The sequence below is a fragment of the Thalassophryne amazonica genome, chromosome 6 (genome assembly GCF_902500255.1).
Source record: "Thalassophryne amazonica chromosome 6, fThaAma1.1, whole genome shotgun sequence".
NCBI classification, from domain to species: domain Eukaryota; kingdom Metazoa; phylum Chordata; class Actinopteri; order Batrachoidiformes; family Batrachoididae; genus Thalassophryne; species Thalassophryne amazonica.
In genome coordinates this window covers 126903922-126928029 of record NC_047108.1, presented here as the reverse complement: position 1 = coordinate 126928029, position 24108 = coordinate 126903922, and the positions used below count along the sequence as shown (strand labels likewise).

General features: G+C 43.0%; 1 protein-coding gene and 1 long non-coding RNA gene across 2 annotated transcripts; one reads left to right on the top strand and one right to left on the bottom strand.

Moving 5' to 3' along the window:
* Positions 1-608: 608 nt before the first annotated feature.
* On the top strand, positions 609-24108 carry znf217 (zinc finger protein 217). Its single transcript, XM_034173402.1, has 5 exons — positions 609-804; positions 16359-17696; positions 18425-18532; positions 18638-19984; positions 22320-24108. Exons 2-5 carry the CDS (start codon positions 16385-16387, stop codon positions 22442-22444), a joined length of 2892 nt encoding a protein of 963 aa, XP_034029293.1. The 5' UTR covers positions 609-804; positions 16359-16384; the 3' UTR covers positions 22445-24108.
* LOC117513076 lies at positions 3700-16221 on the bottom strand. Its single transcript, XR_004561449.1, has 3 exons — positions 16017-16221; positions 12953-12959; positions 3700-3710 (listed from the first exon to the last, which is right to left on the bottom strand). It is a non-coding gene; the product is annotated as an uncharacterized LOC117513076 (long non-coding RNA).

Here is a 24108-nt window from a genome sequence, read left to right as displayed (position 1 = left end):
TAGTTTGGAAAGATTTTTTTTTTTTAATGCACACCGTTTTGCCCACCTGTCTGGCATTCTCTGGGTGTTCTGTGTCTTGAAAAGGGAAGACGTGAAATCAGTCATGACTCAACCTGCTTGTGCAAATCCTCGTGTAGTAAGTGTGAAAAAAGTGTCAGCTCCCCCTCCCCCACCCCAACATGGAAGTACTGCACGAGAAGAACGCGCACTATCACATCTCCAAACGGCCACGAGCTCTGATCTGACACGCTGAATAAACAACAATAAAAGACTCATTATTAAACGAATTGCACTCAAACAAAAGTGGCTCTCAACCAGGGCTAGCTTAGCTTGTGAGGTGAGCACAGCAACGCAGGTAAGAGCCTATTTATTCAACACGTGACAACACGCGCGCGCGCACACACTCACTCATTAAAAGAACAGTTGTGAACTGTCATTTTGCAGACGTAAAAACTTTGCTGTTTTTAGTATTGCTTTCGACTGACCTTTATCTGTTATTGGTGAGCACGTGACCTTCCCCCTTCTCTGTTTTTAAGGGGGGGGGGGAAGCGTAAGTAGTGTCGTGCACGCGCTCCATCTTCCCCTTGAGAGAGCGCGCGTCATCGTTCAACAGCTGCACAAGAGAAGAAGAAGAAGAAGAAAAGGAAGAAGAAGAAGCAGCAAGAGTCGATCAAGAAAATATGATTCACACAATCAATTAATGGAGTCGCCGACGAGCTGCTCTCCAGCAAAAAACTGCTAAATGAACAACCAGCCGCTGCTCACATCACACTTTCTCTTCATTAATCCGGAAACCGTGAGTTGGTAGGTATTGTTGGTGAGTTTTTCTGCAGTTTGCTCGAAGTCGAGACAACACAAAGTGGAGTTGGCTAGCTTAACGTTTATAATAAACGTTTTACGGCGAATAACGTTCATCAACTTTCCTGATGTTAAGTTCTGAAAAGTAGCGATAATAAACTCGTTTGCGCCGATCTTTTCTCGCTAACAGAAGGGGTTTGCGCAAAAAAAAAAAAACAAAAACCTGATGGGCAGCCAGGTTAATGATATTGATCTGCTAATTATTGTGTTTGTGTATTATACAGATATAGACTTGTAATAGCCAAACCCTCTAATGGAGCGTTGATTTTGAATTTTAACTTCATGCAGCTGCTCTTGTTATCGAGCATCCTCTCGCGTTTCAGCTCAACTTGACTTTAATAAGATGTTTAACGAGCCCTTTCCTTTTAAATGACAGTGTGGCTAACGTTAAAGCTAACCACAGCTTCACACAAAGCTGAGCTGCTTCAGAAGAGTCAGTGTTACAGCAAATTCTGTGACCCGACACATTCTGCTACCTGATAGCCAGATGTTTCCAAGTACTGATTGCAGTCACCAAAACTTAGTATTTCCAAACTTTGAAGTTTGTATACATGGTTGGATAACTTCAAAACTATGGTAACTGAAAGTGCCATATGGCAGAAAAGTGAAATTAGTCACAACTCTGCCTGCTTGTGCAAAAAGTGAAGCACTGTGAATACTTTCTGGAGGAACTATAATTTGTAGGAGATATGCATTTCAAAGTAAATTATAACTGCTTGCAACACACTCACACACACATGCGTGTTATTTTACAGGAGAAGCTGAAAGGACTTACGAGTAATTAATCTGGTCCACAAACTCCATCCCTTGTCTACCCTGGCTTACTCCAGTGAAGGGTCACAGGTGGCGGGCTGGAGCCTATCGCAGCAGTCATAGGTCATGAAGCAGGGTACAGTCTGGACAGGATGCCAGTCTGTCGCAGGGCCACATATAGACAAACAAACACATTCACACACACGCACACCTATGGACAATCTAAAGTTTCCAATTCACCTAACCTGCATGTCTTTGGATGTGGGAGGAAGCTAAAGCACCTAGAGGGAACCTACACAGACACAGGAAGAACATGCAAACTCCACACAGAAAGGCCACAGGTGTGAATCAAACCCATGACCTTGCTGTGAGGCAACAGTGCTAACCATTAAGCCACTGTGCTGCCTGGTCCGGATGCACTGTAAAGCCGTCTGTTATTTTAGGGGCAGCATGGTGGCTTAGTGGTTAGCACTGTTGCTTCACAGCAACAAGGTCCTGGAATCACTTCCCACCTGGTCCTTCCTGTGTGGAGTTTGTATCTTCTCCCTGTGTTTGTGTGGGTTCCCTCCAGGTGGTCTGGCTGCCTCCCACATCTAAAGATGTTCAGATTCGGTCAATTAGTGACTAAATTGTCAATGGGTATGAGTGAGAGTTTGTGTGTACAAGGTCTGTTAGAAAACTATCCGACCTTTTTTATTTTTTTCAAAAACTATATGGATTTGAATCATGTGTGCTTGCATCAGCCAAGCTTGAACCTTCGTGCGCATGCGTGAGTTTTTTCATGCCTGTCGGTTGCATCATTCGCCTGTGGGCAGGCTTTGAGTGAACACTGGTCCACCCCCCCTCGTCGGATTTTCATTGTCAGGGAAATGGCTGAGCGATTGGAGCAGCGCTGAATCAAATTTTTCCAGAAACAGAGACAGCCAGGTGGAAACCATTCGGAAGATTCAGACGGCTTTTGGTGAGGATACTCTGGGCGTCACACAGATTAAGGAGCATTACAACTGGATTAAAGACGGCCCACAGCGACTGAGGGCGCGCCGCGCTCCGAGCGGCCATCGACAGGCTGAGACGACCAGATCATTTCCAAAGTGAAGGCTGTGTTGATCCGGGACGTCGTCTGACTACCAGAGAAATTGTGGGGCACATTCCACTGTTACAGGAGATTTTGTAATGAAAGACGTGCGGAGGAATTCGCGCATCGGTGACGGAGCCGCTAATGGCGCACAACAAAAAGCACATATGTGTTGGAAACCATTCGGAAGATTCAGACGGCTTTCGGTGGCTTTTCAGTCGAGTGAGTATCCGAGAAATTGTGTAACAGCTGGGCATGTCACAACATGTCCTGTGAGACTTCCAACACGGACGTGCTTTTTGTTGTGCGCCATTAGCGGCTCCGTCCCAACGCGCGAATTCCTCCGCACGTCTTTCATTACAAAATCTCCTGTAACAGTGGAATGTGCCGATGTACACCTCTTCCACAATTTCTCTGGTAGTCAGACGACGTCCCGGATCAACACAGCCTTCACTTTGGAAATGATCTGGTCGTTTCAGCCTGTCGCTGGCCGCTCGGAGCGCACCGCGCCCTGCGCCGCTGTGGGCCGTCTTTAATGGTCCTTAATCTGTGTGACGCCCAGAGTATCTTCACCGAAAGCCGTCTGAATCTTTCGAATGGTTTCCACCTGGCTGTCTCTCACAGTTTCTGGAAAAATTTGATTCAGCGCTGCTCCAATCGCTCAGCCATTTCCCTGACAATGTAGTTTTTGAAAAAAATAAAAAGGTCGGATAGTTTTCTAACAGACCTCGTATGTGCCGGCCCAACAGCAAACTGGCAGATGGATGTTGTTTTAGGGTAATCATTCCTTAATGCTTTCAAATATATATATATATATATATATATATATATATATATATATCATATTTAGCTGAATCAAACTGGACATCATAAAAAGTTGCCAGGACACGCTCTGCAGTGTTCTTTTCTAGACTTACTTGGAAGTCTGATCAGGAATATAGACATTTAAAGATATTTAAAATGATGGCTATCTCACTTTATTTGTGAAGTAGAAATTAGATTCCTTAAGTAATTTAAGTGAATCCTTCTTGGTATAGATCATCCATCATCACAGAACTTATCCTTACGAGGGCTGTCAATAAAGTAACGGTCCTTTTTATTTTTTTCAAAAACTATATGGATTTCATTCATATGTTTTTACGTCAGACATGCTTGAACCCTCGTGCGCATGCATGAGTTTTTCCACGCCTGTCGGTGACGTCATTCGCCTGTGAGCACTCCTTGTGGGAGGAGTCGTCCAGCCCCTCGTCGGAATTCCTTTGTCTGAGAAGTTGCTGAGAGACTGGCGCGTTGTTTGATCAAAATTTTTTCTAAACCTGTGAGACACATCGAAGTGGACACGGTTCGAAAAATTAAGATGGTTTTCAGTGAAAATTTTAACGGCTGATGAGAGATGTTGAGGTGATTCTGTCGCTTTAAGGACTTTTCACGGTGCGAGACGTCGCGCAGCGCTCCCAGGCGCCGTCATCAGCCTGTTCAAGCTGAAAACCTCCACATTTCAGGCTCTATTGATCCAGGACGTCGTGAGAGAACAGAGAAGTTTCAGAAGAAGTTGGTTTCAGCATTTTATCCGGATATTCCACTGTTAAAGGAGATTTTTTTAATGAAAGACGTGCGGACGGATCCGCGCGTCGGGACGCAGCCGGTACGGTGCAGCGGCACAGGAAAAACACCTCCGTGTTGATAACCATTTGTAAAATCCAGGCGGCTTTTGATGGCTTTCAGTGGAGTGAGTATATGAGAAATTGTTTAACAGGCAGGACATGTTCCAACTTGTCCTTAAGGCTTTCAACAGAGGTGTTTTTCCTGTGGCGGAGCGTCGCGGCGGCTGCGTCGCGGCGGCTGCGTCCCGACGCGCGGACCCGTCCGCACGTCTTTCATTAAAAAATCTCCTTTAACAGTGGAATATCCAGATAAAATGCTGAAACTGACTTCTTCTGAAACTTCTCTGTTCTCTCACGACGTCCTGGATCAATAGAGCCTGAAATGTGGAGGTTTTCAGCTTGAAACAGGCTGATGACGCCGCCTGAGAGCGCTGAGCGACGTCTCGCACCGTGAAAAGTCCTTAAAGCGACAGTATCACCTCAAAATCTCTCATCAGCCGTTAAAATTTTCACTGAAAACCAGCTTAATTTTTCGAACCGTGTCCACTTTGATGTGTCTCACAGGTTTAGAAAAAATTTTGATCAAACAACGCGCCAGTCTCTCAGCAACTTCTCAGACAAAGGAATTCCGACGAGGGGCTGGATGACTCCTCCCACAAGGAGTGCTCACAGGCGAATGACGTCACCGACAGGCGTGGAAAAACTCACGCATGCGCACGAGGGTTCAAGCATGTCTGACGTAAAAACATATGAATGAAATCCATATAATTTTTGAAAAAAATAAAAAGGACCGTTACTTTATTGACAGCCCTCGTATGAGCAGTTTATTTGAAGTGACACGCTTTTATCATTTTGTGTAATTCAGTGTGTAGAACAAGTTAACCAGGAAGTGTTATGTGATGGTGTGTTCATTGAAGCAATGACAAGCACACAAAAAAGTTTCACATTCAGCTGTTTTGTAATCGTGTTGGTATTCATGACAGCAAATTCCAAATCAGAAAAAGTTGGTACAGTATTGAAAATGCAGATTTTAAAAAAATACTGACAGTGATTTTTACTTTTACTTCTGTTTGATTGCAGGCAATATTAAATATGTTTTGTTTGGTTCAATTCATTTGTTAATACACATCCATTCCTGCATTTTTGTGCCTGCGTCACATTCTAGTTGGGACACTAAAAAATTTACCACTTTATAATGTTGCCATTCCTTCTCACAGCACTTAAAAGATGTGTTGGCATTGAAGACACCAAGCAATGAAGAGTTTCAGGTGTTCTTTATTTTCTTTCTTTCTTAGGGCCCCTTCACACATAGTACGAATAAGTACAAATCAGGGGGAATCACAGTGACAGCGGAATAGCTTGTATCAGTGAACCATGAAAACATCGAGCCAACAGGCAGGAGTGAACAATGCCGCTGCGACGGATTCATGCACGCAACCCAGTGGGAACACAGTGCGAACAGCTGGAGTATGTGTAACCACATCGCCCAGCTGCTGTGAGTTTAAAAAAAAAAAAAAATACATGCCACCCACGGGATTCGAACCTGCAATTTACAAAAGCTCTGATTGCCAACCAGAATATTTACTACTGAACTACCATCGCTGTCCTGTAAAAGGTGTGGGGAAATGCCTGAAACCAAGAAGGACATTGATGTATTTAAAAAAAAAAAAAAAACACTATATAAAAACACCACATTTTATTGAATCCCTCTTATCAAGCGGGCAATACAAGTATAAACCATCTGTTCCTCTGTAGATGACCCATGGTCACCGACGCACAGTCATGAAATGACGAGTGATGAAGCAGGGCGCTCTCCACATCTGCTGGCAGCATGTCCAGCCAGCCCTGCACATGTGTCAGGTCCAGTACGCTTGTCTTGTGGACGGCGCGCCGCAGGACAGACACAGCGTCATGTGGAACAGGGCTCACGTGGGTGACGTGACATTCAGATCACCCATTGCGTGTTACAATCTGACGGTCTGTTTCATCCGGGGTAGCCTGTCAGTGTGCGCGGCAAGCAGACACACGCTCGTCACAGTGGACAGTTATTAGTTCACGTCTGTCCAAACACGGTACGTGTTCTCCAGCTGGGACGTCCAGAACCACAGATCTCCACAGCTGCTTCTGTCGGCGGCCACACCCCCTGTCAGTTCAGCACACACACCGTGTCACTGTGTGTTATGTGAGCTGTCAGTGAGTCTCTGGTCAGCAGCTGACAGGTGCCTCCTTGTGCTGTGAGCGCTCAGACCTGCCTGTCCGGCCCCCATGTGATCATGTCTGTGCAGCATATATATCAGTATTTTCTGCAAGTGTGCCCCCTCACATCCAGCTTGAAAGTAATCGTCTGCTGACTGTTTTCGTGTTAATAGTGCTAATGACCACACGTTTTCTAAGTGCCAAGCGAGCGGTTTTAGATGTGCATGCTTGTCACCTGGAATTTGGCCGACACCTGCCGCGAGAGGGATCGAATGGGCTCTCACAGGATACACTCTGTCTTTCTTCTGCTGGTGTGCGCAAATAGTTGTAGCAACAGGTGTACGAGGTGTTGGAGGCAGCTACGATATTACGTGTATTGCATATGATTCCTGCTTCATGTGCAATTTGACCACATTCGTACCATGTATGAAAGGGTCCTTAGGGTGTGTAACGGTATGGGAACATCATCATTGCCTATTTATTTATTTATTTTTTGTTAAAGAGAGGCCAGGACTGCAGGCATGCCAGTCTTGTACCCATACTGCCTTCTTCCACATCCATGCCTTTGTAATGTAGTTTTTCATTGTCTTGATGAAAAATGTATGGAAGTTGCTGGAAAAGATACCTTCTTGAAGGCAACATATGTTCTTCTAAAATCTCAAAGTACTTTTCTGAAATTAAGTTGACCAGGACAAATATGACATATTTTGGGTTCATACCGTCTGTAATGAAAGAGAAGTCAAAGTAAATGTAAGATCCACTGTACTGTTAGATATAATCTTTCGTTCATTTATTTATTCATTCATTCATTGCATTTTCCATACTGTACCAACCTTTTCTGATTCTTGAGTTGTAGATATTGGACTAATTGGTCAATACTGTCCCATAATATCTAAAGCCCGCTCTCACACAGACTGTGTTGAGAGTTGCTTGGGCCACTCACCACCCACCTCTACACTTCTTGCCACAAATGCGACGCACAATGCCACACAGTTGCTGGCACTTGCCAGGGTGTGGTGAGTGTTTTGGACACTCAACTTCACTCGTTGTGCAGTTGCCCCTCATTTCCCCATACACGTGCCGGCTGTGTGAGAGGCTGAGAACCACCAGGTTGTTCAGAAACTAATGTAGTATAAAATGGGGGATAAAGAGGGAAAGTTGATAAAACACTGGCTGGAACGCGGTAGACAACATCCACATTTTACATTTGATCTTATGTATTCCACACATGAAACTTGGAACATACACACTTTCTCCAGTCACAGCCACAGAGCCCAAACACTTCTCATGAAGGTCTTGGTAGCTTCCCTCACTAATCTTTTTCTTGCCATTCTTTTGGAACTTCCTACTCCAGACGGAATTACCATGCAAAACCACACTGTATGTGTTTATTGCTCAATTAAATGAAGTCCAAGATGTATTCTATGACTTAAAACTGTTCATGTATCTATCCCCTGACTTATTGAGGGAAAAACAAGTGGCTGCAAAAGGGAAAATTTACTCTAAAACAATGCAATTGTGCCAGTAACACATTTTGTTTTTCCTCTACATAAAAACATTTTCTTTTATTGTTCAGTGACTGGACATTTTATTAAATATTAACTTTATAGCACAGAGTTTCTAATTGAGCTTCATATATTTATAGCAAATATAAATAGGTTGTTCTCACAACCATCGTTTGCTTTTAACACGTTCTTGATATTTTACAATCATTTTCAATATATTCTTTGGTTAATTGTTATGTCTGTAATAACAAAAATTCTAAACACTGCTATACAATCGAAAAGAGAAAATCGAGTGGGGTGCTGGACCCGGTAAAAATATGTTCCCAGCGTGTTGAGTGTTGATTTCATTTGTGAACGCCACACTGAGCCTTTGATTTTGCTTGTCTTGTAAGGGATCAGTCTCTCTACCAGTGGTTGTAGGGTGTTGTGACATCAACAACTAAACAATTCCTCTGTGGGTCAACCCCCTCCCCCTGTCAGTCAAAGTCAAGGGATACGACCACTGGATGTTGTAAAATGGGCATAATTGAGAAACAAAGTATAAATGCAATAAGTGTCACCAGGTTGGTTGAAAATGGCAAAGTTTCAATGAGTGTTTCAGTACATGCTGTAAAAACCGGTATACACACGGTCTACAGTTTATCTTGCACACGAGGCGTGGCAGCAAATATGTTGACAAAAAATGTAGGCTGTGCAGAACACCTTCAGCACATAGATTACAGACATACAGCAGACATGCTAAAAACCTGTCATCTGCATACTGGCAGTGCCATAATGTAACACAGTATCTTCCATTAGATCCACACAGTTAGTGGGTAAATATGTTGAGTAAGTCATGTGACCGCTGTGTCATTAATTATTATCATCTGTTTTTTAGGCAAAGCAAATATTTACTCCATTCATGAAAAACAAAGTTTCTCAGCAAAGTTACGGTACAAAAATATTGAAAGATTTGCCCTGCAATCCTAACTATAACTTGACCAAAATATGTTGGTGCTTAGTCACACTTTGAGGATGTGTATTCTAATGACTTGAAAAAAGAATGTAAGCAAGAAAATCATACTTTTATGAGGGGCTTTTCAGTGACCCATACGTAGAGGAAATGAGTTGTCTGTGCTGATGGTTGCTTAAAAAGATACATTTCCTGTTTTAGTGTAAGGGAAGATGTGTTGTGAGCTTTTGGTGTAATTTTAATGTCGGGGAATAGTGGACTTTACTGTAATTTGAAGTGCTGAATAGATTATTTGACAAACAATAAAATTCAGACCTAATTATTTAACCAGGAAAACTTACATTCAGGATTGTCTAGGTAGAATGGATTGTAAGATCATTTCAAACAACCAAAACACTAAAACACACACAAATATGCCAGAAAAGTCAGAAAAACTAAAATAAATTAGAATTATGCAACCCCAAATCAGAAAAAGTTGGGATGATATAGAAAAAGGGTGGGGAAAACCCCCCCACAGTGATCCTTATATTTACTTTCTTTTATTTAATCGCAGAGAGTATTTCATGTTTTGTGTGGTCAACTTCATTTCATTTGGTCATACGTGGTCTGTTAGAAAAGTATCCGACCTTTTTATTTTTTCAAAAACTATATGGATTTGAATCATGTGCGCTTGCATCAGACAAGCTTGAACCTTCGTGCGCATGCGTGAGTTTTTTCACGCCTGTCGGTTGCGTCATTCGCCTATGGGCAGGCTTTGTGGGAGGAGTGGTCCAGCCCCCAAAAAGTGCTGATGCAGGACGTCGTGTGACTGACTAGCAGAGAAGTTTCAGAAGAGGTTGGGATCAGCACTTTATCGGCACATTCCACTGTTTGAGATTTTGTAATGAAAGACGTGCGGAGCCGCAGTGGCGCTGGACAAAAAACACGTCCGTGTTGGAAACCATTCGTAAGATTCAGATGGCTTTCGGTGGCTTTTCAGTCGAGTGAGTATCTGAGAAATTGTGTAACAGCTGGACATGTTCCAACTTGTCCTGTGAGACTTCCAACACGGACTTGCTTTTGTTCTCCGCCATTGTGGCTCCGTCCCGACGCACGATTCCCTCCACACGTCTTTCATTACAAAATCTCCTTTAACAGTGGAATGTGCCGATAAAGTGCTGATCCCAATCTCTTCTGAAACTTCTCTGCTAGTCACACGACTTCCTGGACCAACAGAACCTTGACTTTGGAAATTATCTGGTCGTTCAAGCCTGTCGATGGCCACTCGTAGCGTGGCGCGCCTTCCGCCGCTGTGGGTCATTTTTAATACGGTTGTAATGGTGATGCTAATAGAATCTTCACCGAAAGCCATCTGAATTTTCCAAATGGTTTCCACCTGCTATCTGACACCGTTTCTGAAAAAAGTTTCATGGAGCAAAGCGGCAGTAGTTCAGCTATTTGCTGAGAATGAAAATCCGCCGAGGGGGCTGGACCACTCCTCCCACAAAGCCTGCCCACAGGCGAATGACGCAACTGACAGGCGTGAAAAAACTCACGCATGCGCACGAAGGTTCAAGCTTTTCTGATTCAAGTGCACATGATTCAAATCCATATAGTTTTTGAAAAAAATAAAAAGGTCAGATACTTTTCTAACAGACCTCATATACCTCCATTCCTGCATATAAGCCCTGCAGCACAGTCCACAAAGTTATGACAGGGGCAAGTAATGAGGTAATAAATAAGTTTATTATATGGTATGTGATTGTGCCAACTTCTGATTGATACCTCACTGCGGTATTGTATCACTTCCTGTTCCGGAGCACAGCGGTATTTTGCTGTATCTGTTAGCTGTTTAATCTGCGCAGTTAGATTGATCTAGTTAACTAGATAACGATTTGTTTCACAGTGTAATCTTCACGTGCCTTAACTAAAGCACTCCCTCTGCTGAATCACCTCTAAATTATTTACACATTATTCACGTTGCGTGTTGTTAGGAATCCGCTAGCTTAGCGCAGCTACTAGCTCTTAGCCGGTTTAGCATGGTGGCTTCTCCTGTCTCTCCCGCACTTTTCTGCTCTGGGTGTGAAATGTTTAGTTATTCCTCGGCCTCCTTTAGCAGTAATGGTACTTGTAATAAGTGTAGCTTATTCGTAGCTTTGGAGGCCAGGCTGGGCGAATTGGAGACTCGGCTCTGCACCTTGGAAAATCCTGCAGCTAGCCAGGCCCCTGTAGTCGGTGCGGATCAAGGTAGCTTAGCCGCCGTTAGTTCCCTCCCGGCAGATCCCGAGCAGCCGGGAAAGCAGGCCGACTGGGTGACTGTGAGGAGGAAGCATAGTCCTAAACAGAAGCCCCGTGTACACCGCCAACCCGTTCACATCTCTAACCGTTTTTTCCCACTCGGCGACACACCCGCTGAGGAACAAACTCTGGTTATTGGCGACTCTGTTTTGAGAAATGTGAAGTTAGCGACACCAGCAACCATAGTCAATTGTCTTCCGGGGGGTCAGTGCAGGCGACATTGAAGGAAATTTGAAACTGCTGGCTAAGGCTAAGCGTAAATTTGGTAAGATTATAATTCACGTCGGCAGTAATGACACCCGGTTACGCCAATCGGAGGTCACTAAAATTAATATTGAATCGGTGTGTAACTTTGCAAAAACAATGTCGGACTCTGTAGTTTTCTCTGGGCCCCTCCCCAATCGGACCGGGAGTGACATGTTTAGCCGCATGTTCTCCTTGAATTGCTGGCTGTCTGAGTGGTGTCCAAAAATGAGGTGGGCTTCATAGATAATTGGCAAAGCTTCTGGGAAAAACCTGGTCTTGTTAGGAGAGACGGCATCCATCCCACTTTGGATGGAACAGCTCTCATTTCTAGAAATCTGACCAATTTTCTTAAATCCTCCAAACCGTGACTATCCAGGGTTGGGACCAGGAAGCAGAGTTGTAGTCTTACACACCTCTCTGCAGCTTCTCTCCCCCTGCCATCCCCTCATTACCCCATCCCCGTAGAGACGGTGCCTGCTCCCAGACCACCAGTAACCAGCAAAAATCTATTTAAGTATAAAAATTCAAAAAGAAAAAATAATATAGCACCTTCAACTGCACCACAGACTAAAACAGTTAAATGTGGTCTATTAAACATCTCTCTCTTCTAAGTCCCTGTTAGTAAATGATATAATAATTGATCAACATATTGATTTATTCTGCCTTACAGAAACCTGGTTACAGCAGGATGAATGTTAGTTTAAATGAGTCAACACCCCCGAGTCACACTAACTGCCAGAATGCTTGTAGCACGGGCCGAGGCGGAGGATTAGCAGCAATCTTCCACTCCAGCTTATTAATTAATCAAAATCCCAGACAGAGCTTTAATTCATTTGAAAGCTTGTCTCTTAGTCTTGTCCATCCAAATTGTAAGTCCCAAAAACCAGTTTTATTTGTTATCTATCGTCCTCCTGGTCGTTACTGTGAGTTTCTCTGTGAATTTTCAGACCTTTTGTCTGACTTAGTGCTTAGCTCAGAGAAGATAATTATAGTGGGCGATTTTAACATCCACACAGATGCTGAGAATGACAGCCTCAACACTGCATTTAATCTATTGTTAGACTTGATTGGCTTTGCTCAAAATGTAAATGAGTCCACCCACCACTTTAATCATACCTTAGATCTTGTTCTGACTTATGGTATGGAAATTGAAGACTTAACAGTATTCCCTGAAAACCCCCTTCTGTCTGATCATTTCTTAATAACATTTACATTTACTCTGATGGACTACCCAGTAGTGGGGAATAAGTTTCATTACAGTAGAAGTCTTTCAGAAAGCGCTGTAACTAGGTTTAAGGATATGATTCCTTCTTTATGTTCTCCAAAGCCATATACCAACACAGGGCAGAGTAGCTACCTAACCTCTGTGAGTGAGATAGATTATCTCGTCAATAGTTTTATATCCTCATTGAGGACAACTTTGGATGCTGTAGCTCCTCTGAAAAAGAGAGCCTTAAATCAGAAGTGCCTGACTCCGAGGTATAACTCACAAACTCGCAGCTTAAAGCAGATAACCCGTAAGTTGGAGAGGAAATGGTGTCTCACTAATTTAGAAGATCTTCACTTAGCCTGGAAAAAGTCTGTTGCTCTATAAAAAAGCCCTCCGTAAAGCTAGGACATCTTACTACTCATCACTAATTGAAGAAAATAAGAACAACCCCAGGTTTCTTTTCAGCACTGTAGCCAGGCTGACAAAGAGTCAGAGCTCTATTGAGCCGAGTATTCCTTTAACTTTAACTAGTAATGACTTCATGACTTTCTTTGCTAATAAAATTTTAACTATTAGAGAAAAAATTACTTATAACCATCCCAAAGACATATCATTCTCTTTGGCTGCTTTCAGTGATGCCGGTATTTGGTTAGACTCTTTCTCGCCGATTGTTCTGTCTGAGTTATTTTCATTAGTTACTTCCTCCAAACCATCAACATGTCTATTAGACCCCATTCCTACCAGGCTGCTCAAGGAAGCCCTACCATTAATTAATGCTTCGATCTTAAATATGATCAATCTGTCTTTATTAGTTGGCTATGTACCACAGGCTTTTAAGGTGGCAGTAATTAAACCATTACTTAAAAAGCCATCACTTGACCCAGCTATCTTAACTAATTATAGGCCAATCTCCAACCTTCCTTTTCTCTCAAAAATTCTTGAAAGGGTAGTTGTAAAACAGCTAACTGATCATCTGCAGAGGAATGATCTATTTGAAGAGTTTCAGTCAGGGTTTAGAATTCATCATAGTACAGAAACAGCATTAGTGAAGGTTACAAATGATCTTCTTATGGCCTCAGACAGTGGACTCATCTCTGTGCTTGTTCTGTTAGACCTCAGTTCTGCTTTTGATACTGTTGACCATAAAATTTTATTACAGAGATTAGAGCATGCCATAGGTATTAAAGGCACTGCGCTGCGGTGGTTTGAATCATATTTATCTAATAGATTACAATTTGTTCATGTAAATGGGGAATCTTCTTCACAGACTAAGGTTAATTATGGAGTTCCACAAGGTTCTGTGCTAGGACCAATTTTATTCACTTTATACATGCTTCCCTTAGGCAGTATTATTAGACAGCATTGCTTAAATTTTCATTGTTACGCAGATGATAATCAGCTTTATCTATCCATGAAGCCAGAGGACACACAACAATTAGCTAAACTGCAGGATTGTCTTAGAATTTAAAATTCTTCTTCTTACTTATAAGGTTTTGAATAATCAGGTCCCATCTTATCTTAGGGACCTCATAGTACCATATCACCCCAATAGAGTGCTTCGCTCTCAGACTGCAGGCTTACTTGTAGTTCCTAGGGTTTGTAAGAGTAGAATGGGAGGCAGAACCTTCAGCTTTCAGGCTCCTCTCCTGTGGAACCAGCTCCCAATTCAGATCAGGGAGACAGACACCCTCTCTACTTTTAAGATTAGGCTTAAAACTTTCCTTTTTGCTAAAGCTTATGGTTAGGGCTGGATCAGGTGACCCTGAACCATCCCTTAGTTATGCTGCTATAGACTTAGACTGCTGGGGGGTTCCCATGATGCACTGAGTGTTTCTTTCTCTTTGTGCTCTGTATGCACCACTCTGCATTTAATCATTAGTGATTGATCTCTGCTCCCCTCCACAGCATGTCTTTTTCCTGGTTCTCTCCCTCAGCCCCAACCAGTCCCAGCAGAAGACTGCCCCTCCCTGAGCCCGGTTCTGCTGGAGGTTTCGTCCTGTTAAAAGGGAGTTTTTCCCTTCCCACTGTCGCCAAGTGCTTGCTCACAGGGGGTCGTTTTGACAGTTGGGGTTTTTCTGTAATTATTGTATGGCTTTGCCTTGCAATATGAAGCACCTTGGGGCAACTGTTTGTTGTGATTTGGCGCTATATAAATGAAATTGATTTGATTTGGTTGGCCCATTCGCCACTTTCTGAACTGTCCCACATGCCGAGTTGACTGCTGGTGGAGCCGAGTACACCTTGCGTGCAGTGTAGCACTAGCCAATCAAGCGATGCCTTCTATCGATAACAACCAATCAGATAACGCGATACGCCTACTTTGGCCCACTTTGAGTTGCGTCATCATGACGACGCCGTGTACACAATGCAGTAAAAACTAAGGGCACAGAAAAAAAAAACGCTGCTGGCTGCAGCTGCTCCTCACTCTTCTCTCACAAATGTGTTTAAATACAGTCCATAAAAGTCCTGCTCACAGACTGATTGACAGAGACAGGACATGTCCACATCAAGTATAACTCCAGACATCTCCACATTTACTCAGACGGTTCGTTCTCGCACGTGCGCACCCGCATGCATCTCGTGGTCAAAGTAGGAAAGATAAACTATAACAGAACTCAGAGCGCAGACCTGCAGCTCAGCACAAGAGCAAATATAAAGTAGAAGATAAATCACGAGTGCAGTCTGTCTGCAGCGCAAACCTGACGCAGACATTCCTGTGTCGTCACGACACCACAGGAAGCTCGAGGCAGCCCCGGTGTGAAAGGGGCTTCAGAGATTGTGCTCATAAAGTATTTTGGACCTGTTGGTGCAGTATGACAGTAATAATAAAGAGCTGAAACTTGAGATTGAGTTTTCAGTTTTAGTATGTTTGACAAACTCCCAATTTTCTTGTTTACCATATAATAAAACAGTTACAGACTTGATTTTCGTGTACCCGTGGTTATGCAGACCTGGCCAAGGCCTCGGTGCCCAGGATGGGGTTATAATCACAGGTACACCAAAATCAAAAGTCTATAATTGTATAAAATAATGATGCTTTTTCAAACAGATGATGTCAATAGGCTATTGCTCTCATGTTTAGTATAAAAGCATTTATCCACAAAAGGTTGAGTCTTTGATGAGCAAAGATGGGCAGAGGATCTCCAGCGTGTCAGCAACGACGACCACGCTGACCTGTTGTGCACCTTAAGATATGCTTGCAGGAAGAATGAGACAAAATAACACCTGAATCTGATTCTTCTTTTGGCTGCTTTTGTTAGGGGGTCACCACAGCAGATCTTACCCTGTTCTTTGCATCTTCCTGTATCACACCAGCATTGCATACCCTCCTTCACTGTACACTCCTCTTTGGCATTCCTCTTCTCCTTCTACCTGGCGGCTCCATCTTCAGCATCCTTCTCCAGATATACCCCACATTTTTGCTCTGCACATGCACAAACCATCTCAAGCTCACCTCACTCACTTTGTGTCTGATTAAGTCCTGGTACTTCTGGTTAATCATTTAACTAAGATGAGTACATTACCTTGGGCTCTGGAAAATAGTCATTACTTTTTCTCCATATTGTCTTATAAGGAAAAAAAATAATGGAAAGTGTAAAATTAACTAATATTTGAATATTATGTGTTGACAGCAAGATAAAGTTTGTCTAACTTTTTTTGTTGTTGTTTGTTTGTTTTTTAGACAAATTTGTCCACCTTCAGAGGATAATGCCAAGTCAGTCGCTGTTGCCGTTTGTGGAGAGTCCAGATGGACTTGGACAAGACATTTTGATTAGTAACAGTGCAGACATCCCTGGGTCTGGCTCCAGCATGACTCCATATACCATCTGCATAGATAAGCCTGTGTTGCAGTCTGTTGAAGGCCTACCTCTGTCTTGTATGTTCTGTGACAAGACGTTTACTGACCAGGAGGAGCTGGGGCCACACGTGTTAACACAGCACCCCACCACTTTGTTTGAACCGACTGTGCTTCGTGTTGATGCGGAGTTCAGGATCCCAGGAGAGAGGTCTCGACCAAAACAGAGTAGCCTCACTGTTGAAAAGGAAGAGGATCACAGCTGTATAGTGTGTGGTCAGGTATCACAAGATGCCATTGAACTGGAGACTCACCTGAGGAAGCACAAAGATTACTTTACTTACTGCTGCAATGTTTGTGGGCGGCGATTTAGGGAACCATGGTTCCTTAAGAACCACATGAAGATGCATGTAAGCAAGTCAGGACCAAAGAGCAAGGCCCTGCTAGACCCGGAGGCACCAGCCACAATCAACGGTGTTACCCAGGAGCCCACAGAACCTGGAGTCACCCTTTACAAAATGTGCATGGTCTGTGGGTTTTTCTTCCCTGACCAAGACAGTTTGCTCGAACATGCTAAGATACACAATCGGGAGGTGGAACCAGGCAGAAATAAACACAAGGAGAACACTGATGCTTTAACTGCATCCTCTGCCACACAGGAAACATTTCTTCACGGCCTCAAACTCCTGCCTCACTCACAAGGAAGTGGTTTGCAACCAGAGAGATCATCAAAATGGATCGCTCAACTCGACTCCTTTGTCACATATCAGGCCTGGCAGCTTGCTACAAGAGGCAAGGTCGCAGTCTGCCCCAATAATGCTAAAGACGCTGGTCAGGAGACCAGCACAGATAACGAAGAATGTGGCTCTGATAAGGAGGAGCTGAATAATTGCACTGAGGCACAAGGAGACAAGGATGTGAAAGAAGTCTCTGGAAGAGAGCAACAGACTGCAGCTGAAAACCCACGGCCAGTGCGGCGGTCTCTCATTCAAAAAGCCAAGGACAAAGTTCGTCCGACCACTTGTGAGGATTGCCATAAAGCCTTCAGGACGTACCACCAGTTAGTTCTCCACTCCAGGGTGCACAAGCGTGAGAAGGCTGGTGAAGAGATCCCCACTTCTTCTGCTGATGGGAAATTGTCACAGGTCAGCTCGCTAGAGCACGCAGAGGATGGCGGTGAGGAGGGAGTCGACGACGCAGCGCTGACGGAGAACATAGGTGCAGGTAAACCTGAGGCTCTTTACACATCTGGACTTCAGTCGTACTGCGTTTAGTGGTTTATGAATCGTGTGTGACAGTAATAATTAAAGTCACTGCAAAGAACTATAAGCTATCAGCAGGATTCCTGCAGATCCTTAAAGTCTTAAAGTATTGAATTTGTTCATCTAAAAATAAGACCTTAATTGGTATTAAAATGTCTTCAAATCAGTTTTACAAATGCTGTGACATGGGAAGTAGAATTCTATTGTTTTGTTTGGGGGTTTTTTTTTCCCTCTGCCATAGCAATTAAAAATATCAAAATGTGTATTTTTTGGCGGAACCACCAAATCTTGTTTGTTGCTGGAAGAGTTAGAACAGAGACACTTACAATAAACTAGATAAAAACTGTGTGATGACCTGGGGAAGTGTAAATTTTGTGGAAAGACTTTATAGCTGCAAACTTAAAGCAGTCACCATGTTCTTTGTTCCAGTAAATATTTGGGAAAATTTATCTGTCACTCAGCCATTTATACAGATTCTCTACCCATACCCCCCCCCACCCCCCCCTTTTTAATTTTTTGTTATGGTAATTGGTCTTGAATTTTATTCGGATTGGTGTTAAAAGAAAGTGTTAAATTTGATCTGATCTGAAGCTGTAGGAAACCTGTATCAAGTGCTCCCTCTGCTGTTTGATGGCCCTCATAATGTGCACTTTCTAATTTGTACTTTGGTGTCTGTTAATTTATCCAAAGGTGAAGATGTTTTTGACCAATCTAAAGCCAAATCAAAAGCCTGCAGTTTTTGTGGTAGATCATATCGCTCAAGTTATTATCTCACCATCCATCTGAGGACTCACACAGGTATGTTCAACACATCCAGCTTCAGCAGGTTTATTTTTAAATGTGGATTTTATCAGTTAAGTGCTTAACTGATATTTCTTTTTTGTTGTTTTGTTTTTTTTACAGGTGAAAAACCATACAAGTGTCCTTACTGTGACTATGCTGCAGCACAAAAGACTTCACTGAAATATCATATTGATCGCCGTCACAAGAATAGACCTTACACGCACATCCCCAGCAGACCTGTGTCATCTCCGAATGACGAAGAGCACGGAGATAGCACTGAAAATCCTGCCCCCAGCGGATCCAAACTTTGGCTGCCAGGGGCCAGTTTATGCACTAATGGAAAACTAGAGGACAAATTTGACAGCATCGGTAGCAAACCTGAGAAGTCACTTGTTCAGATTAATTCTGAGTGTGAGAAGTTAATTCCAAAGTCTGAAGATGCATTGGTAAAATGCCCTGTACCAGTTAACCTGAAGATGGAAAGTAAGGGGCTAAAAGATGAGGACTCTGAGGCCCCATTAAATCTGTCCTTAAAAGTGTCTCTGTCCATATCTGCTGTTGACGAACCCAGGAATGCCTTAATTCCAACTGTCTGTTCGTTGTGTTCATATAAAACCATTTATCCAGAAGTTTTGACCATGCACAAGAAGCTGACTCATAAAGACAAGACTGACAGTCACAAAAAGAATAGTTTTGTAGGTAGCTGGAGACAAAAACGGTACACCGGCTGTCCTCCTGCCCTTTGCGGGAAAGATGTCGCCCCGCTTCCAGTATTTGTCAGGAGCCACCCACGCCGAACAAAGTCCCCGACCCCTCAGCCTGTGAAACCACAAGAGAACCCGGCACCCTCTAACCCACCTCCTGCTCCAAAACAGTCGCCTGCCCTCTTACTGCCCCAGGAAGCTGTCTGGGAGACACAGCGATGCAAACAGAAGGTTGAACCTCACAGCGACCAGGAATCCTCAAGATATACCGAGCTCATGAAGAACTCCAACATGGGTAGGAAGCATGTAATGTATAGACCAACAGCAAGACCGGGAAATGGGGGCAGGAGTTACCCAGTGAGAGGCGGCATCATTTGGCCCTCTGATGCGGCTAGGCTGTGTCTGTCAAGTCCCTTTGGAAGACTCCCGCAAATTGATTTTGGGGAACCATCATTCAAAAGGTTAAAATACTGTTCACCTTCAGCAAAGGAGCCCGACACGGTGGAGAAACCTGGCTTCAGAGTTCCAGCAGTGGATGGAGGGAGAAGTGCTAATACTACAGTGCAGGAGCCGTGTCCATCCACCGCTGCCGGGCCTTTAGATCCTGTGAAGAGCATGACTACAAGTGTTGGAGGAGGATTAGACTCTGATTGGAACATGATGACGACACTTCTGCATCCGTACACACCCACTGACCTGGCAACACTCTATCACAGCGCACCGACGAATATCAGTCAAGGAGGGCGGGCTAATCCAAGAGCAGGTACGTACAAGCACAACTGCTTCAGTGGGACTGACATTAGCACAATTATTTATACAAAAATAGGCTTCATCTGTAGTTTGAGGCTGATCAACTGAGCTTGTTTATAGTCTTCATCATTTCTAACTTACAGTTGTGAGAGAAGTCCTCTACTGATGCAACAAAAGGCTTCAAGAATTGTTGGTCACAGGAAGCCACTGGAGTTCAGGTGTTAAGTATGTTTGTACTTAAAGGGAGTGTTTTACAACCTCAGTCATATTAAACTTGTTCGTACGTGAGTCTGTTCTACCCGACCTTTGGGTCAGTACATGTGAAGTCACCGGAGGCTCTGGACTTCCACTGGACTTGACCACCTTAGATTTGCTTCATATGAGGTCTATTAGAAAAGTATCCGACCTTATTATTTTTTTTCAAAAACCATATGGATTTGAATCACGTGTGATTGCGTCAGACAAGCTTTAACCCTTGTGCGCATGCGTGGGTTTTTCCACGCCTGTCAGTTGTGTCATTCGCCTGTGAGCAGGCTTTGAGTGAGGAGTGGTCCACAACCTCGGCGGATTTTCATTGTAAGGAAATGGCAGAATGATTTGGGCTTTTTTCCATCAGAATTTTTTTCAGAAACTGTTAGAGACTGGCACCTGGAAACCATTCGAAAAATTTATCTGCCTTTCGGTGAAAATTTTACGGGCTTCACAGAGAATAAGGAGTGTTACTACAGCTTTAAGGACGGCTTTTAAGGATGCTCGGCGCTCCGTGCTGCCATCGAGAGCCACAAACCACCGGATCATTTCTAAACGGATGGCTCTGTGGAGCCGGGACCGTCGTGTGCACTTCTCTGGTTATCACAAGAGCTGGACATCAACCATTTCTGGCAGATTTCACTTTAACAACAGATTTGTCATGGGAAGCTGAGCGGAAGCTGAGCGGAGGCTTCGCGCGTCACGATGGATTCGCTACTGGAGCGAGACAAAACCACCTCCGTTTTGGTCTCACAGGGCGGCTTTGAGATGGCGTTCAGACAGCTGTCGGTGGTTTTTCCATCGAGTGATTATCCGAGAAATTGTGGATGTGCCTGGACATGCCAGAACATGTCCCATGAGGCTTCATCACGGCGTTGCTGTGCGCCATGCGGCACCGCCGCGACGCACGAAGCCTCCGCTCCTCTTTCCATGACAAAAACTCCTGTAACAGTGGAATGTGCCGTTCATTTCCAAACTGGACGCTGTGTTTTATCCGGGTAGCACAGGAATTGTGAAAAGACGTGGACATCAGCACTTTTTCGGCACATTGAGACAGACATGCGGAGGAATTCCGCGCGTCACAGAAAAGCTAAATGAAAGCCATCATTAACACCTAAAGAGAATAAAACAAGGTTACAATGGGCTAAGGAAAAGCAATCGTGGACTGTGGATGACTGGATGAAAGTCATATTCAGTGATGAATCTCGAATCTGCACTGGGCAAGGTGATGATGCTGGAACTTTTGTTTGGTGCCGTTCCAATGGGATTTATAAAGATGACTGCCTGAAGCGAACATGTACATTTCCACAGTCATTGATGATATGGGGCTGCATGTCAGGTAAAGGCACTGGGGAGATGGCTGTCATTACATCATCAATAAATGCACAAGTTTACCTTGATATTTTGGACACTTTTCTTATCCCATCAATTGAAAGGATGTTTGGGGATGATGAAATCATTTTTCAAGATGATAATGCATCTTGCCATAGAGCAAAACTGTGAAAACATTCCTTGCAAAAAGACACATAGGGTCAATGTCATGGCCTGCAAATAGTCCGGATCTTAATCCAATTGAAAATCTTTGGTGGAAGTTGAAGAAAATGGTCCATGACAAGGCTCCAACCTGCAAAGCTGATCTGGCAACAGCAATCAGAGAAAGTTGGAGCCAGATTGATGAAGAGTACTGTTTGTCACTCATTAAGTCCATGCCTCAGAGACTGCAAGCTGTTATAAAAGCCAGAGGTGGTGCAACAAAATACTAGTGATGTGTTGGAGCGTTCTTTTGTTTTTCATGATTCCATCATTTTTTCCTCAGAATTGAGTGATTCCATATTTTTTTTTCCCCTCTGTTTGGTCTAAAAAAGTAACCGTTACTGACTGCCACAATTTTTTTTTCCTGATTTCTTATAGTGTTTCTTAAAGCCAGAAAGTTGCCATTTGAAATGACTTTAGTTTTGTATCATGTCTCTGATCTGCTTTTTTTCCTACAAAATTAAACAATGAGCATCCTCCGAGGCCGGTGATTCCATCATTTTTGCCAGGGGTTGTAGTTGAACATTACTAATTTGTTGTTTGTTTCCTGTCTGTGTATTTAACAGGTCTTTCCCAAGGAGTCCGAACTGTGATGTACCCACACTTGCCCGCTTTTCCAAATCTGCAGAGGAGAGACTCATCGGGCGCGTTCTCTCATCACCACTACGGTGCCACGGACAAAACTACCTGAAACCACGGTAACATACATGTTGTATTGGTCGTTATACACATACAGTATTGTCCATGTGTATGTTTTCAGTCTGTGGCCAGAATCTCTGTATTATTTGGTTTGATACACTTTTTTTAAAATTTAAAATATGATCAGCTTCATTTATATTGTTTAGGGCTTTTTTTTTTATTGTTTTCCTTTGAGATTGAAAACTGTGCTGCTACTTTTTTTTTTTTTTGAGAATTTATTTTGAAAACCTGTTGTTGAATAAGTGAGATGGTTTGTGTGTAAAATGTGTAACAGGTTCCTCCACTTTATTTACTGCAGATGGGAAAATTACGCAGATATTTCAGAGCTCGTGCCTTCTGTAATTATACTTTTTATTTTATGAGAGTGCAGATAATCTCTTTTGGAAAATATTCCACTGGTTTGCACGGTGCCATTTTCTTTCGGTTCATTCTGTATTTGTTGAGCCACACTAATGTTCATTTACTTGTTCTGAAATCCACTTTTGCATGAAATGATAAACTTGTCAATAAACATTCAGTCTATTAAGTACAAATGCAAGAAAACTAATGTGTGAAGATTTGCTGCCCTGCTCAGTTGCCCTTGTTACAAAGGCATCATGCAGACTGTACTGAAGCACGATTGTATTTTCTTCATTTTTTTGTTTTCTCACCTCCCCAAAGTACTGATGTGTGGGGAATTTTTGTGTGGAATAAGTTGATGTCTTCAGTGGTTTACAAACGGGCCACGGTAACATGTTCCATGTATCTTGAAGTGGTCTACCTCAGATGGCGATCGAGACACACTGTTATTTTTGTAAAGCTGCTGTAGCTATCATGTCAGCTGAGCCTCTGTACCTAGTTTGTATTTCCGAGAGCGACGTTTGGAGATTATCTGGTGAAACGCAGCAGCTACTGCTGAGACCATATTTACCTGTGATACGTAACTTCAGTCTGAGATGTAAATTTCTTTATATTTTTAATATTGGTAGGCTGAGGACTAAAGGAAGAAACAGATTTTTGTTTGATGTGCATCTCTGCATATCTTTAATCTGACAAAAATATCAAATCATCCTGGGGTTGACTGTATTTGTGTATTAAAGGGCAAGTTGCCTTAATGTATTAGTTGCATTGTTAGCAATCAACCTTGATTAGCTTTTGACACCACACCTTTGAAAATTGCATAATGACAAAAAATAAGGTTTTTTGGGGAGGGTGGAATAAATGAGTGTCAGTAGAGCTCTGAATTCTTTTTTCTTTAAGGTCTGTGTGTGTGTGTGTGTGTTTGACCCCCCCCCAAAAAAGTGAAATAACCCTATAAATGCAATGCTGTACTATTTGGACTGCATATTTGGTCATTAGTCATCAATTTGCTTTTAGTGTGCAGAATCCTAAAAGTATTAAATTTTTCCATGAGTCCCAGCTTATGCATCTGGTTTAAATATATATATATAAAAAAGCAGCTGTAATGAATGGCTCATACACTGTAAAGGTGAATTCTCAGGTTAAGTCGTATATGCAGGCTATTAAGATATTCTGTTGTGTAATATGGCATTTTTGCCACTTTGAAAAATTGGGCTTTAAGTTATTTTTGGTTATGGTGTTATTATGTGTGTGTGTCTGTTAAAAAAAATTGTTTATGATTTATTTGACACATTTCAATAATAAAGGTGATAAGTA